The 17,500-nt window shown below is 41.8% G+C and overlaps 1 protein-coding gene across 3 annotated transcripts in view; it reads right to left on the bottom strand.

The window, feature by feature from the left end:
- Positions 1-5,906: 5,906 nt before the first annotated feature.
- LOC125046051 (xanthine dehydrogenase/oxidase-like) overlaps positions 5,907-17,500 on the bottom strand; it is a 36,292-nt gene continuing 24,698 nt past the window's right edge. For 2 of the 3 annotated variants that reach the window (XM_047643666.1, XM_047643667.1), the window contains 13 exons: positions 14,776-14,957; positions 14,277-14,629; positions 13,860-14,075; positions 13,166-13,316; positions 10,402-10,547; positions 9,849-10,026; positions 9,074-9,202; positions 8,264-8,391; positions 7,965-8,082; positions 7,476-7,650; positions 7,151-7,230; positions 6,630-6,797; positions 5,907-6,457 (listed from right to left, as the gene is read on the bottom strand). In XM_047643666.1, the coding sequence (XP_047499622.1) occupies positions 6,407-6,457; positions 6,630-6,797; positions 7,151-7,230; positions 7,476-7,650; positions 7,965-8,082; positions 8,264-8,391; positions 9,074-9,202; positions 9,849-10,026; positions 10,402-10,547; positions 13,166-13,316; positions 13,860-14,075; positions 14,277-14,629; positions 14,776-14,957 (2,075 nt within the window). In that variant the 3' untranslated portion in view covers positions 5,907-6,406. Of the gene's footprint in view, positions 6,458-6,629; positions 6,798-7,150; positions 7,231-7,475; positions 7,651-7,964; positions 8,083-8,263; positions 8,392-8,888; positions 8,938-9,073; positions 9,203-9,848; positions 10,027-10,401; positions 10,548-13,165; positions 13,317-13,859; positions 14,076-14,276; positions 14,630-14,775; positions 14,958-17,500 lie in introns of those variants that run through there. The other variant, XR_007116618.1, reaches the window with a different exon arrangement.

Below are 17,500 nucleotides of genomic sequence, written 5' to 3'. Positions count from 1 at the left end.
AGCCCCCCCACGACAACAACGGGCAAGGGATTGGGGGGGGGGGGGAGGTTAAAAAGAAAATGGGACAACCGAGGTGGAGGGTAATATGAGCTATAGAGGACTACTGACGGCAGAAAAAGGAGTTTAGAAGTGCGTGGATGTGATATTACAACGTTATTTTATGGTAACGTGGACCGCATAGTTACGGCGCAGGATGACTTCAGTGCTATATTATATGGTATTTTGTGATGCTGTGCAATAACTATTGATCCGATCTGAATGAAATAAAGAACATGAGATAGAGCAATGGTTGGGTTTTTTCTTATGAAAAAAGTAGTCAGTAAGCAAGCGAAAAAATCTGGAAAATTAATAGAAAATTATCAAAAAGTTTGAAGGTCGATTACTCTTAGTTTTGTTTCTTCATATTTCAGACTTCTCATGGCTTACAGTTTTTGTCCGATCTCAAAATGTTTTCCCCCTAAACAGAACATCAGTATGCGCATAGTACTACGTATCGTTTTTTTTTTTTTTTAATTCAAATTTTTTGTTTTAACAAATTTTTTACTTGTTTTACAGTTATGTAACATGCGATGATTTTGAAACGCATTAATGAATTTCCAAATTGGAATACGTTGTTTTTGTTTATATGACCTAGAGGTTTTCTCAGCCAAAGTAATATAGAAGATAATGTGATAACTCTGGGACGTGAGAAGGCTAGAGTTAACCTAACTTTAAAAAAGCGCCTACAATTCCCTTCGATCAAACTAAATAAAATTCAGTACAAAGATGCATAATAAAGTACTCTTTCATCCTACCAAATTTCATTAAAATCTGTAAGACCATTTTCTATTTTTCAACAAAAAAGCGAAAATCTGCATTTTCTCAGGGACGGTCCCCTTAAGTCATTTATACTCATGTTTCCGCTTATGCCACGGGAGTATACTTGTTGCAAATACTGATGTGATTTTAGTCTCGAAATAGGCAAGAGGATCAGCTGATGTTATTTCGAATTTTGATGCGTTTGTCTGGATTTTCCATTGATACTCAAATCTGTTGATTGGTGTGATCGCTATTTGTGTTTGTACTGCCATAAAGTTTTGGGATTTGCTTTGGTGAGTTATGATCTGAGTGATACTCTTGGCATAATGTGTAGTTTGCATTTGGAACTGGAGGTGGAATGTGAGAGTTAATGATGTAGAGGGTGGGTGAGATGACACTCCCCTGTGGTACCCTGCTTCTTAGGTCAGCTCTATTTCTAACATTGCAAAGTAATTTGCCAAGTAGGGTCAGGTAGATTGGCATCTAGCAATTGCATTCGCAGGCCATCACTAATTCCAGGAGTCCCTTTTGATTTTTCCTCTTTATCAATAGAGCTGTAATTTGGGTTGCTGTATATTAGTTTCCCTTGTCATTGGTGGCAGTGTCTGTATTTCTTGGGCTCTCTTGCACAGAGTTCGAGCCCTAGGGCTTGCACTCTATGGACAACCCAGGTAAATTTTCAGTTTATAAAGTCTACGTGAAAATAAATAGATGGTCTTTCATAAGAAAATGGATGGTTGGCTCGACTGTTGATGTATTGTACATCAATGTATTGCAGCGCCAGCAGTCAAATTTTGCCTTTGAGCAGAGGCAGTGGGTGACTTCAACGGAGCCAACATCTAAGGCACAGGGAGCCAAAGGAATTGTCAATGGTGTGGCCTACGCCACAATATTATTCATTATCTTTCTGGCTGAACATAATTTGTCATCTAGGGGAGCAGTGTAATACTCGTGTGTATGATAACAGTTTCATAAAAAATGATAAGAAAAGATGGGTGTAGGACAGGATTTGGCAGAAGATGGGGTGGAATGTTTAGAATGTCTTGTGTGACAGGTAGAGTGAGGAGGAGGGGTAGTCATCAGGATAAGTGGTAGAGATTAGAGTATCTGGATTTAGACTGGAAAAGGAATTCGACTGGAGGAGAAAGGCAGTAGAAGTAGGATGGGTTGGGGTAGAGGGAAGAGATACTAGGGAGATGCTGAGACATCTTGCAAAGGTGAGATGTGAGTGGAAAGAAGGACAGTTTTGGAATAGCAGGAGAAAAAAGCCTCATCGCTGTGCTTCCTGTCTGACCTCATGTAGAGTGAGCTCTAGTTTGAATCTAAGAACTTCAATAGTTTCGAGCTTGTAGGCAGGCAGCTCCTATAAAACACATTATGAGAGCCACCACAGTTGGCACACATACGTGACTGAGCAGAACAATTTGAATGGTTGTGCACAAAGATATTGGTGTAGGACTTACATTGGTCTCTTGGAATAGTGTAACATTGTACTGCCACTGCAGTAGTCAATGAGACAGGAAAGCAGGTTGTTTTCACAGTCTGACTAGGAGACAAACAGTTCCATTACAAGTATTAGAGGAGCAGTGAGGTTGGGCAGGGATAGGTTTGTCAGTGAGATGAGTCAGGGTAGATAGTGCATGAGCTTGGACCTCAAATAAAACTGAGAAGTTGTGAACGATCGGAACGACTGTGAAAGGAAACTTTGTCTACTTGCTTTTGGAGACACTGTTGAAAGAGAAGGGTACTGTCAGAGTAAGGGACTGTAGGGGAATCACAAAGAATCGATCCCACTTGGCTGGGCCCAAAAGAGTACTCAAAGGTTAGTAGAGGTTGGAGCAGTAGAAGTACGAGGGCTGGAGGAAGATGAGGTGGGGCGAATTGAGGACAATAGGGATGAAGAGTAGTAACAAGGGGAGAGGGAGCAGTCAATGAAGAAGACTGTGCAATAGATGGAGTAAAGGATGTTGGGAGAGAGGGAGTGTATTCTGAAGGTTGCGTGACCCGGGTGGATGATTCGGAATGGACAGAGCTGACGGCACACATTGAATAGGGGGTATTTGTATCAGTGATCAAAACCATGGTCAAAGGAGAGGCAGAAGTCAAGAAACCAGAGAAATCAAATTTAAATAAGCTACTTGATGAAAGGCCAAGCCTTAATGCCCCTATTGAGGGGAAAAAAAAAACATTATTGGCCATGTTGAGTCCAAAGTAAGTGGGGAGAAGAAATGGTCTACCTCTCAGGGTCTCCATAGGAGGTAAGGGCTAGGTGATTAACCACAGAGCCAGCTTTTCGTCATTTCAACACGGCTCTCATACCTTAGGAAGTAGACAGAAGATGAAGAGAGGGAAAAGAAAAGAGGTAAATTTAATTCTTATCTATTTATTGAAAATGTTCTGCTATGTCATCTAAGGTCTTGAGTGGCTTATTCAAAACAGTGATGGGACTGGGCATGGGGGGCAGAGGCCTAAGGTAAAGTTTTTAGATTCATAAGGCGATGTTTGTGTATTTTCAGAATATAGGTCAAAACAAATGTGCCAGACATCTAAGGTCATATAACATTATGATAAAGTATTGTGGCAAAAATGGTTAAAAAATGATAATTGTAGCGTCGTCGTCTGGTCGTGTGTGCCCGACGTGCTATTAATAAAATAGTCTATGTTAAAACGGGAGGGCAGCTCTTGCCGCTCGATTTCAACTCCGTTTTCGATTCATTGTCATCCATTATATTTATTAATAATATTCTCACATTATATCATCCATTGATTTACCATTTTCATTCATTTAATTTCCATTCTTCAATTATATACGTGATTGTATATCTGCTCATGCTCATTATACAGGTTCATATGTTCATGTGTATATACCTTATTCCATTATGAATATAATTATATGCTTTGTTAGTTATTATCTCTATATTTTAACGATTTATTAAATAATCATAAGTTACAAAATATATATATATATATTTCACTCGTGCCACAAGAAAAACTCTTTTGCTGTTATGTCGTACTTGCGCCAACACCACCACAAAATGCAGAGAAAATCCTTAGCGGTTGATTAATCGGGGGGGGGGGGGGGGTCAACGAGAGCGTATGCCCCGCCAGTCGTGAGCGTGAGCGTGAACTGCCGCGCCCTTGAAAAATCACTGCAAGTAGCACGTCCAAGAACGGCTCTGATTGGCTGGGGCTAGACGCCCGTTAACCTGATTGGTCTATAAATATAGACCTATGGTCTATATCTATCTATTCGGGGGTATATATTTTAGAACTAAAATTAAGTGACATAGAGTAATAAAAAGTAATGCAGAAAAATGTGGCAATAAAAAGCACCTTACAAAACATCTAGGAAAATAGATAAAAACATTAATAGAGAGGAAAAAAAAATGTATACCAGAAATAAAATAGTATATGCTTAAAATAAAATGAAAATGTAATGTAATTCTTAACGGAGAACGGACGTTAGCCATTTTAGGCGGTATTCGTATACATCCATACAAGTAGATATGTTCGTATATATATATAAATTATAAGCCAGGTGGACCTCAGGGTACACTCCAATAATGGTTAGGATAAGTGGACAGAAGAAGGAGATGAAGAAGAGAAAGAAAAGAAGACCATGCAAAATTAGTTGAGGTAAGGGCTTGGTTCCAAGGCTGGGGTGATCCCCTACGTTATTCCTCAGTCACCGTTTCCTAAGCCTCCATGACGACAACGAGCAAAGGGATTGGTACCACTTGGCACGAAGAGGCATACAATACGGTGTTTTATATTGACTTTTATATATGTACTTTGTATATATTTATTATTTATTTCTGATATTTTCATTTATTACTATTTTTGTATTTAATTAATTTCATTTATTTATTTGTTATTCATTTATTGGTGGACCCTTGAAGGGTGCCTTGCCCGAACCCTACTCACTGGAGTTCTCCCGTTCCGTGAGGAATAGAGGCTGTCTGGTGGACCCACTTCCTGCACCCAAACTGCTCGGCCGCTCGCGAGTGAATACCGGCACCCTCAGGAGTGGTCGTAGGCCAAGAAACAAGAGGAAAGTTTGGACATTTAGAGTAGGAGGCAAAGAAGCTTATAAATCAATCAGTTTACTGGGCTCTGACTGTACAGATTATAGCCAATACTAATCCAGCATGTCAGGTGCTGCAATTCTAATTGCAGCTTTCTCAAATTTTGTTTAAGTACAAACTTAGCAGTGTAATGGTCTTGAGAGCACTTGGAAAGGTTTGCTACAATAGTAACCCTCTTGGCGTTGTTATAGGGTAACTTTCTCCCGAGGAGGAGAGAGGGGGAATGAGGTGGGGGATCAGGGGAAGGTATAGTGTCAGGAGGTTCATCAGGAGAAAAGAGGTACACTGTTGTGACAAAAGGAATTCACGGGGAAGCGGGGGAAGAAGACGAGGTGTGTTGGGAGGGAGTAGGGGTAGCTTGAGGAGGAGGAGGATGGATGTCGGCAGTCACTTTGAGTGTAGACAAACTGGGATAAAAGGAATTAGAGGACGGTTGAGAGACAGCAGCTTAGAATAAAGAGAGACTTTGAATCAGATTATCCCAGAGTCCTGGATAAGTTGCCAGTTTGTTCTTTCCTGAAGCCACTGCAGTTTTGCTAAACTGCAGTGGCTTTCGATTATTTCATCCAAATCCACTTGCATTTCAGCACGTCTTTTCTACAAAGTCCAAGGAACGTAACTCAGTGAGTTAAGCTGTGCTGTCACCAATCTTTTCATTTTATCATATAAAGATTCTTCTGTATGCCCTCGTGTTTATAACGTTACATCCAACCTCTTTGTATACTAATTTCATGCATGCCAGTCTCTCATTATAATAGTTAAATACTTTGCTTTCATTTTTATGACGGCCAACTGATTTGATTCTCAATTTTCAGGCAACTCCACTTTGCTTTTAGTAGCACTCCATACATATCTTTGCTTTTGTTTTTTAACCTCATTTCAGTAAGCTTCATGGTTGTTGATCAGATGAAGTTGTTTGTGTATTGATACTAATATATCATTCTCTTTCTAAACTCTTTTTGCACAAAATCTGAGAAAACTGTTGAACCAAGATGTTTAGGGAAAGTTTGAACCTCTCTCAACTGATGATTTTTAACATTTTATTTTGTAAATATCAAAATAATTATAGTATCTCATTACTAATGTTATACCTTTCTTCCACGAATCATAACTCTTCTAACAACTACAAAGATTTTGATTACTATTTACTCTTATTAGCACTTATCATTAGATTAGATTTAGCAGTTCTTGTCAATATTGAATGCATAAAAGAGAGAGAGAGAGAGAGAGAGAGAGAGAGAGAGAGAGAGAGAGAGAGAGAGAGAGAGAGAGAGAGAGAGAGAGAGAGAGAGAGAGAGAGAAAAGTGGTTTTCGCCTGGCCCCTATGTGAACTACATTGACAGTGTTAACCACCATTCTTGTTTAACTGAAGACTGCCTAGTGTTGAATAAACTGATTATTTGATCTTATGCAGAATGTATATGTATAATGATATACCAGACAGTACATTTTATTAGCTTGAAAGGTAATTTAGCTGATTCAACAATGGGTAATTTTCTACGTCTCTGTAAAAGTTGCTTCTATCACACTGTTACTGACCACGGCCTCTCATTGTCTAAGACCGCTGGCTCAATCTGAAAAAGACGACAGAGAGATGATTAAAACGCCGCGTAAGTACCCATTAAAAACAAGTGAACATAGGAAGCTACAATGTTAATTCAAACTGGCGTAAATCAGTATGAAGAAAGCACATACGAAATCAGAGTACTTTATCACATTATTTAGAAATGGTCAACCATAGTTTACCTTCTGCGTAAGGGGATCTTGGCAAGAAATCCTGATTCTCTCAGCCGTCGCTGGGGAGTCGAGGCGAAACACCGGGTCGAAGCCTTGGTCTGCTCGAGCTGAAGCCACTGCCTGTTTGATGGCGTAGAAAACGGAGGTAGCCAAGAGCAGTGGGGGTTCTCCTACAGCCTGAGAAAAGATAAACGAACAGAGAAAGCTTGTAAGAATATTGAAATGTAGACTTGTGATGAACTTGCTCTAGAAACCTTTCAAATTCAATTCTTCATAAACTGGGAGCTGTAGCAGCTTTGTTTATGTCAATGGTGTAATAAATATGTTTTTCTCAATATCATAACTTTGATTATAAAAAAGAAACACTGACTATGCTTGCATGAATTATATTTTTTGACAACTTAGCCAAGGTCATCTTAAAGAATGAAATAGTCATTTGATGAGCATATTCCTCCAACCTGCATAACACTAAATAAATACGAACTGAACAACAAATTTATTTTCCATGCTTAGCAGAGATATTCTTTCACCTTTGAGGAAAAGACTGCCCTTGGGTTGGGTGCCCCACGGAGCAGCGAAACATTAAACTCTCTAGGGATGTCCTGGAATCCTGTAGAAAAATATTAATGGCCTTAATGTTGTTTCCAATATAACGATCATACAACCTAAATTATTTTCCACTGGAAAATGTACTTTGAACATCGCCTCTTACGAAATGAAAGAGATGTCAAGCAGCCAGATCGGGCGTTGAAAAGATTTCACTGATGAAACTATTGAACTGAATATGAATAAAAAATAAAAATGCACTGCACAGGGAAAAACTTGGCCCAATTGTAATGTAACTGTGGGATAAACCTGGTATCTTATAGGTGCCGGGGCCACGGGTGAGCAGCACGCCCTCGGGGGAGTACCGGAGTTCTTCTAAGGTGTAGAGTCCGAGGCCCTGCATGAAGGCGCCCTCCACCTGCCCGATGTCGATGGCGGGGTTGAGCGAGTCGCCGACGTCCATCACGATGTCCGTGCGGAGGACCTGCGAGGAAGATGGAGGAAGACAAACATTGATTGATGTAGTTGGTGTTGAGGGTATTTCTCCTTTATGCGTTTTCTTATTCATTTTCTGTGTGTGTTTTTTTTTTTTTTTTTTTTTTTGTGTGTGTGTGTGTGTGTGTGTGTGTGTGTGTGTGTGTGTGTGTGTGTGTGTGTGTGTGTGTGTGTGTGTGTGTGTGTGTGTGTGTGCGTGTGCGTGTGTGTATGAGTGCACGCATATGGGGGGGGGGGGTATGGTCATGGGAGTGTGTGCACGAAGGTATGTATGTGTGCGTGCGTGCCTATGTGCTCTCTTACCGAATGATGTCCAGTGAGGCAGTCCACCTCCACCTCCGTTACCGCAGCGCCGAAACAGAAGTAACTGAAGGGGCGACCTTCATTCGTTTCGAAGTTGTACCCAGAGATCCCTGGAGTTCTGCAATGAAACCACTTGCCTTTGCAATGCTTGAGATCGCATGGGAATATAAAAAAAACAACAACAAAAAACTACTTCTCTCCATAGCGAGCAAAAACGAAAATCGAAGCTAGGGAATGTCAATATAACGCAAAAGGTAGTATGGTCGTTATATTGGAAACAACATTCCAGGACAGCGTACTTGTAAAATCCGGTGGCGGAGAGGGAGACGCGGTCGAAATAAGCAGCCTTCACCCACTCGTCCCATCCGCCCTTTGGGTTGCTTGCCATATAGGGTTCGAGTCGTTGCATGATGGTGTTGCATGCATTCTGGGAACAAATTCGTAAGCGCTGAATAGTCTTACATTCAAAACTGTGGTGTATGTGATTACTTAATTGTATACGTAATATTACCTCCTGAAGTTAAAATTGGAATAATGTAGATCATGTAAACTCAGTACCTCTAATAATTTACTTCAATTTGTCTTTCAATTCAGAATGAGTCCAACGTTTCTATATCATTTATACTACTATACGTTAACAACTGTATGCGATAAAAAGATTAATTACTTCTCCAATATAAGGTCGAAAAATGTAAATTCATGATAAAAAACAATAATGCACAGTGTACACCATGCGCCACTTATCGCATAGATTTACTAGATTTCAGTTTACATCGTATACACGTTACCGTGTTTGTGATTCTATGATTTGCTACGTTTGGGAGGCATGATCCACTTCACAGTAACAATATTGTCAAGATACAAATAAGGACAGAGATATGCTTCGTTGGATGCCAAATACCATGGACGGGGCCCAAACATTACCTTTTCGAGCCTCAGTACTTGTACAAAGCTCAGGCCTTTCCTCTTCCCCCTGAGAGATTATGCTATTACAGTATCGATCTAATTGCTGGGTTCCTTAAGTGCTATTTTTCTGATACCATAAATGTCAAAATAAACGGCCTAATTGCGACAACTTGACTCCGAAAGCGCACTGGCAGTGAACTCACAAGCACAGCCATGCCGTAAAGGTCGGAGGAGAGCGAGGCTGCCGTGGAAGAGGCGTTCGGCACCTTGTCCGTGCTGGTCTCGTCGATGTAGATTCTTGTGACCGGGATCTTTAGCACGCTGGAGGCAACCTGAAAAAAACTTTGAGTTATGTGTGGTATTTTAGCCTTCAGTGATATGAATCACCAGGCCAAGGCAACAAAGATTAAGTAGCTCTTGGTTTCTGAAATTTGTGAAGATGCCATTACCTCTCTCTTGATTTGAATCTACGGTCGCTCATTAATAATAAATTGTAGAGATTTCTTGTCCAGACTTAGTCACAATAATTCAATTCAAAATTCAATGTATTGCTGATGAACTAACAAGCAAAATATTATGATCCTGCGACGTATTTTCTATAGCTTAACAGTTAAAAAAAATGTAATCAATCATATTGTGAATAATAAAACTGGTAATTTATATTGCTAACCCACCGACAAGCCTCTGGTTTAACAGTACAAGGGTTCAGCAATGCCATTTACAAACTTGATCAACTAATAAATAATATTCAATAATAAGGTCCTAAAATGTCCTAGGTATTGTCATAATCAATCGGCAATCTTCAGATAAACATTCCTAATCTCAACCGCAACATCATATGCCCAACAAACAAACAAATCGGCAACGACATAAAACAAGCTGAAATGCAACGAAGCCAAAACAGCAAAGTAAGCCTGTATCCCCACCTCATCCCTGTCCAAACCATAATGCGTTCGTATCCCTCGCTGAACCACTAACCTGAATCATCTTGGTGTGAAGTCCCTGGCCCATCTCGGTGCCGCCGTGAGACAGGAGGACAGAGCCGTCAGTGTACACATGCACGAGAGCCCCGGCCTGGTTGAGGAACAGCTCCGTGAAACCGATGCCGAACTTGAGGGGTAAAGCGGCGATTCCCCGTTTCGTGTACTTATTTGAGCTGCAGGTGTGGGAAGTGATGGGTTGTGGCGGTGGAGGTGGAGATGGAGGTGGAGGTGGAGGTGGAGGTGGAGGTGGAGGTGGAGGTGGAGGTGGAGGTGGAGGTGGAGGTGGAGGCTGAGGTGGAGGCTGAGGTGGAGGCTGAGGTGGAGGCTGAGGTGGAGGCTGAGGTGGAGGTGGTGGTGGAGGTGGTGGTGGAGGTGGTTGTGATGGTGGTGGAGATGGAGGTGATAGTTATAATGACAATGACAATCAACAACAATGACAAGAATAATAACCATATCAACAATTATGACTATACAAAAATAAAATTTATAGCAATGATAACACTCATATTCTTCTATCCAAAGGAAAATCTAGAAAGCCAGTCACTTACCTGTTGAACTTTCTCACCACTTCTCTCCGTGTGTGGTAGTCGGCTTGCGAAACCACCTCATCCCAGCAGCGCCTGACCGTACATCTCTCCAGGGTTTGCTTGTAGTGGGTCTCATCCCCCGAAACGTACATGTTCTTCAGTCGCACCTGCGGAGGGTGGTAGGGAAGATGGGTACATATTCGTGTCTCTGTTTCTACGTGTTTCCGTGTGTCTGACTGCGTGCCTGTCTCTCTCTCTGTGTCTGTCTGTTTCTCACACATACAGCGCGCGCGCACGCACTCACACACTTACACAGATTTGAAACAAACCAACAAATTCATTCTTACACATACACACAGATTTTAAATAAACCAACAAATACATTCTTACACGGACAAACACTACGGCATGCACATAAGCATGATTTATGTAAGCCATTAACTCAAGATCATGTCTACAGAAGCTAAATTAAACGTCTGTCACGCGGTCTCGGAGTTCATTCATAACCATCGACCCAGCATGCGGCTAGATGTTAATTATAACTGGCCCTATTTGGCCCTTTTATGCCTCCAAAAGACACCGAGTCGAGATCACTAGCAGCCTCCGGTCACCTCTAGGAGCGAGCGGGCTGATCATGACAAACTTGCTCAGTGCTTGCTTCCAGATCTTCGTATCATCTTCATTTACTTATGTTGTGCTCTCTATCAAGTGTCAAGCTGTAAACCACTATCGCTGCAAAAGACAATAATTGTATTAAGTCCCACAACCTTTTACAAATTGGTGACAGAGATGGTAGTTGCATCCTGTTAGCCTGCAACGTCTCTGAAACTGCTCAACCAACGCTTCCATGATACAACGTCTTCCAAACCATGTGATTACAGGTTATGGGACCTTTGATTTCTCCCCCCCTTTCTTCTCCCATAAATGTGTAAAATTATATCTGTAGTCACTCTCACGTTGGTTTTGCTGGGTAGAATTGTTAAGTGCAGAAACTTTTGTGAAAGGAAATGACACACTGTCACTCTATCCTTCTGACCTTAGGTCGCATTTCTTATCTAAAAATATGCGTTCAACAAACATGAATATCGTTCATTAAATAGTTGATTTATTTTTTCTCCTTTTAGAGGCCTATATTGTTTCAACTACAACGAATTCAACACGTTCGTGATTTTCTCTCAAATTGAGAATGAACTTATTATTTCGCATAGTTATTTCACGAATTTCTTTGTACTTCATTCTCTTCTTGTACGAGTTTCGTTGATTGTTAGAAATTCGCCACTGTTCTTACTCTTTTAGTTTGTTTGATTCTCTTACTGATTTCATTGATCTTTATCACGACCATCATATAATTTATTTCTACTCTTGCTCTTCTCCTCGCCTCTACCTGAACTCACTTTCCTTTGCCCTTCCGGTCGGTTGGGCACAGGGAAAGACCCTTCACTACTTCGTGCATTCCGTCGGATATCATTAAATGTTGAATTCAGTGAGTTGCAATAATTCCATATTAATGTCATGGCTAATTCATCGCATGGTTGTGATTCATTCCTTGTGGGAGCTCACTCTCACTTTCATTCTCAGACGCGCTCACTCTCGCTCTCACACACTCTCACTCTCGCTCACACACACACACACACACACACACACACAGACACAGACACACACGCTCACTCTCGGGCTCACTCTCGAGCTCACTCTCGGGCTCACTCTCGCGCTCACTCTCGGGCTCACTCTCGGGCTCACTCTCGCGCTCACTCTCGCGCTCACTCTCGCGCTCACTCTCGCGCTCACTCTCGCGCTCACTCTTGCGCTCACTCTTGCGCTCACTCTTGCGCTCACTCTTGCGCTCACTCTCGCTCGCTCATCGATGTCGTATCTATTTTGCACAATTTCATATTTTACACACTTTTATTTCGCTTTGTGATGACAGATGGTTCAAGTGAATCCTCGCAGATTGCTATTGCCGTTTCTCTTATCTCCTCTTATATCTATCACAGACGGTTTATAGTTCAAGCCGGTTCTTGTGGACCGCTACTCTCTTTCTCCTATTTTATTTTTTACCTTTGTAAAAAAAAAAAAAGGCGGGAGTACAAGGTAGTCCAGACGAATTCGAAGTCGAGGACGAAAGAGGAGGAGGACAAGGACGAGCAGCCACGAGGATCAAGGATAGCGCATGTGAGAACGAGATAGCCGGTTAGTCAAGCCCAGACAAGATGGGTCAACCCGTGAGGTAAATCAAACGGGTCTTGAGGGCAAAGGCCTAATAAGTGGGCAAACAATATGGCATGCACATAAGTATGATTTGTGTAGCTCAAGATCACATCTGCTGACCAGAGTCTAAATTAAGTGTCTGCCATGTGGGCAACGTATTTGTTTAGATCCACTGACCCAGTGTGAGCTTAGTTGTCGACTTGGCCTACTCTATTTGACCCTTCAGTTCACCTCTTCAAGTCACCAAGTCAAGTTCATTACCAGCTCTGTCCCCCCACGGCAGGCTGGTCGGATAAGACACACCGCTTAGCGCTTGCTCCCAGATATTCGTATTGTCTTCATTTACTTGTGATGAACTCTTCATCAATAAAGAGTCAAGCCATATACCACACTCACTGCCCAAATGGTCACTGTATTAAGGCCCACAGCCTTTTTTACACACACACACACACACACACACACACACACACACACACACACACACACACACACACTCACTCACTCTCTCTCTCTCTCCCTAACACGAAGATTTCACACAAGATCACACAAACATCTTATATCCAGACTCCTTTAATACCTCATCAGGATCCATGTTAAGGAATTCTGCCACCCTGGAAACCATGTACTCAGTGATGATAATGGCCTGTGGTGACCCAAACGCTCGGAAGGCTGTATTAGATGGTAGGTTGGTTTTGCAAGGATATCCTGTCACCTGTCTGTTTTCGCATCTAAAAGGAAGAAGAAAAAAAAACATGCCTGGAATGTGTCCTAAGAGGGGGGGGGGGGCACGAGGGCAAGATATATATATAATACAGTTATATTCTTCAAAAACTGTAACTTATCAATCAGTTGCCTGTTTTAGGGAGCATAGCAGCTTGTGAGCTGGGTACATCACGTTATGAGATGCAGCTTAACGGAAAATAGAAGTATCTGTGATTTGGATGATACTTTAGACACCGCCTACCAGATCGGCAAAGCCAGATTTCAGTTGAGAGGGAACTACTGAAGGATGCAAACTAGAACAATGTATCATGGTTAATATAAAGTTTATGCTTGAAACTGAAAAATGGCTAACAGTAAATGACTTTAAATCTAAAGATTATAGTAACTGATAGAAGATTATGTCTATAACAACCTGAAAACTGCAGAAAAAAAATACTTAAAGAAACATGTGAGGATAGGAAAGACGCTCTTGTGTAGACTAGTTTTTTTTTTTTTTTTTACGTTTTCACTGTTAGGCCCTGTCAAGCAAAATTAAACTAGGTACATACCTGTAGACACTGTCATGATTAAGCATTGCATATCCAGTGACGGCAGCAGAAAGGTCAAGAGAACAACCTCCATTCAAATAAAGGTCCATCTGAATCGCTTTGAAAATTCCTTCATCTGTGAATCCTATTTTCCAGCGACCCAAAAGAGGATGGCGTCCTCCTGTCATTAGCATGTCTTCTTCTCGGTCTAGCGATATGCGGACAGGTCGCTTCAGGCTGTGTTTGTACCAGGAATATAAAAGAAATCAGTAAAGTATGTTCATTATGTTCAGTTATGTATCAGTGTGCAAATGGCAATATTAATGCTACTATATTATTATGTTTATAATGCTCATATTTGTTAGTCTGATACTATACTAAATTCGTGCATGTTCAGAACACGTTCCAGAGTCATGTAAAAATATCACAAACACTTACGCAGCAGCTGCAATAGCAATCGGCACAGACAGCATGTTGTTCCGGGTTTCCTTTCCCCCAAAGCCTCCTCCCAATCTCTTAACGCGACATGTCACTAGGTTCAAAGGCACTCCTAAGGCAGCGGCCACATGCCTCTGGGTCCCAGCTGCATTTTGTGTGGCGGAGAACATTTCCATACCTCCGTCCTCGCCCTTGGGGACGGCGAGGTGAGTGTGGGTCTCCAAGTAGAAGTGTTCCTGTCCTCCCACATGCATCTCGCCTTCGAGGATGTGTTGGGACGACCTGAAGCCTTCCTCAATGTCCCCCTTCTTGATGGTGAAAGGGGTCCACCAAGACTGCTCATTGATAGCATCCTTGAAGGTGGAAAGAGACAGAGGTATAGTACAAAGATCCAGTATGAGACATTGAACAAAGTGAACATTATAGAAACACGTTAATCCATATTAAGATACGCATACATTAAAGACAATGCTTAATCCATATGAACATAATGTATTACCTGGATCGTTATAATGCAAGGTTTAATGTCTTCATACTGAATCTTAACAGCTTTTGCTGCCCTCTGTGCTGTGGCTCGGTCCTTGGCAACTACAAGGCCAATCAGCTGACCTACACAGTTCACACTCTTGGAGGCAAACAACTCCTCATCTGCTGTTATTGGGCCTATTCTGTTCCTTTCCTCTGTCAGTGATAAAATAAAATTCAGAAGTAGGTTAATGGTTTCAAAGTAAAATATGACATCCAACGTCATATAGCATTATAGTAAGGTGTAAATGTGAAAACGATTAAGAGGGGGGTTAGTTGATGATTGAATGTGCTACATTTCAGAAGTCGTATAGCAGTTCAGGAAGGTAGGGATTATTAGATTAAAGCTGTCAAAGGAAGATGTGTGGGGTTTTGCAAGGATGTCTGTAGGGTAAGGTAGGGATTAGCAAAGGAGAGAGGGGTTCAAGGGAGAATGTCAGGAGGGGGAGAATCCAGGGAGAGGTTACTGTGACAAAGGGTCACATCCAGGCGGAAGTGGGAGGAATAATGGGGAAGGAGGAGGGGATGATGCAGCTGAAGCAGGGAGGGAATGGGATGTGTTGGAAAGGAGTGGGAGGAAGGGGTGTAAGGGGAACATGAGTCGGAGGATGATGGATGTCGGAAGTTACTTTGCGTGTAGAAGGAATGGGAGTTGAAAGATTGGAAGATGGATGAGGTGTATGTTATCCTGGGTCATGATGAGTTTTGAATGTCTTCGAGAGTTTCTGTAGTGGAGTTGGGGAAGTCTGAGAAACAAAGGTTTTCTTATGGGGAGGAGAAGAGGAGGCAGATGTTTAAGTGGTGGAGGAGAGGTTTATGGAGAAAATGGGGTAGAAGTTGGGATGGGCTGTTTAGCTTCCCTTGTGTGATGAGTTGAGCGAGGAGGAAGAGGGGTAAGTACTGGAGAAGTAGTGATTGGAGAGTCTGGAAAAGTGGTGAAGATTTGGGTGTCTGGATTTAGAATGGCAAAATAATTTGACTGGGAGAGGTAGGGGATAGAAGTGGGATGAAGAAGAGATGCTGGGGGAGATGTAGAAACATCTTGGGAAGAAAGGGGATGGGCAGAGCAATTATTAGAGGAGAGAGTGAGAGGGAGTCAATGTGCTTCCTGTCTGGCTTTCCATAAAGTGAGGCCATATCTGAACCTGAAACTTGCCACTTCAGCTACATTATGGGAGCCAGCAAAATTGACTGTGCATAGCAATTTGATTGATTATGACCAGGATGGGCACAAAAAGGGCATCAGGCTGTGGAACGGCAGTGTTTGGCAGGATGGCCTAGAAGCCAACAATTTTGACATTGACGGGAGGAGGTTGACATGGTTGGGCAGGGACTATCTGCCAATGTAAAAATTAAAGGGGAGGTCATGTCTAGGGAAAAGAATTTTGGCAATATTGGTGGGGGACCTAGATGGCCTCTAGGAGGGATGGTGTAATATTGTTCTGACACTGCATCATAGCCCACGAAGCAGGTAAGTAAGTCTTCTCCACAATCTGACCAATCATTAGACAGGGCAGTTTGCTGGGGAGATGGAGACAAGTAGTGCGGGAGGGATGAGGTTGCGCAGTTCCTTAATATTACAAACTAGCGCCAGTTCTGAAATGTCCCAATCTATCACCAATTCCACGTACTCCAACTTTGTATGTCCATATCTCTATGCCCATCATCCCTTCGCCTTCCACCTTCCTATCCCTTTTTCCCGACAAATGCATCGTGAAAATCGGTATTCACTAGAGACCCTTTTGTTATATGAATAAATTGCTTTAGTTTCACTGTCAGTTTCTCGTATCTCATAGGGCTGTTTGTGCAGTGTCCTTTCTATGCCAGCCTCTGAATCCTCCTGCAGCAATGCATTATAATGGCATTTTTTTTTTCTATTTTGGTGCATGTGTTGTTCAGAACAATGAATATAATCAGTATGTGAATCAGTTGTCAATCTTATTACTTCCCAGTACAAGGAGCACTAATTGTTCAACATTAGCTAAGTTTTGTATATGAAGTGTTCTACTGATTCCAGTACTTTCCCATCAGCTCTCACTTCAGGTTGTTTCTTATCTGGGATGTTATCTTCAAATTACATTTGTCACTGCTGACCTATAAGCCACAGCTTCATGGTTCTAGTTGGAGTTGGCCAAGGTCCATGTCATGCAGCAATCTGAGATTTGTAATACTATGTCTGCCAACTTTGAACCTTTCCAGTGTCGCTTCTTGATAGGGCTGCATGCTACTGGCTCGCCTCGATTATATTTGGTGAATGCGTAAGAATTATGTGCATCAGAATAACCTTCAAGGGGATTTCATTATGAGCTCACATATTGGTATCTCGGATTCATGCATCTTCAACCACATTGGACCACTTTGGTAAGTATGGCTGTATTCAGTTATGATAGGGTAGTTGCAGTTCTTTTACATACCTTGTCCACCGTTTCTTCACCACACTGTAATCTGCTATTGTATAGTGTTCTGGATATGTATTTGCTTGAGGAATTGCAAATTACTTGAAGAATATCAAGCAAAATAGACCACACATGAGATTTCATAATAATTTCATGGAAATCTTAGTTGCACACTTTTTTGATCCACGAATCCTAGGTTGGAAGCTATCTCTGTTATTAAACTTGTGAGTCTACCACACAGCATGTCAATCATGGGCGATTGTCACGAAAGACATCTGGGAAAAGCCTTCTCAAGTTGCACAA

This window comes from Penaeus chinensis, chromosome 38, assembly GCF_019202785.1.
Source record: "Penaeus chinensis breed Huanghai No. 1 chromosome 38, ASM1920278v2, whole genome shotgun sequence".
Lineage (NCBI taxonomy): Eukaryota > Metazoa > Arthropoda > Malacostraca > Decapoda > Penaeidae > Penaeus > Penaeus chinensis.
This window is presented reverse-complemented; position numbering and strand designations above follow the sequence as displayed.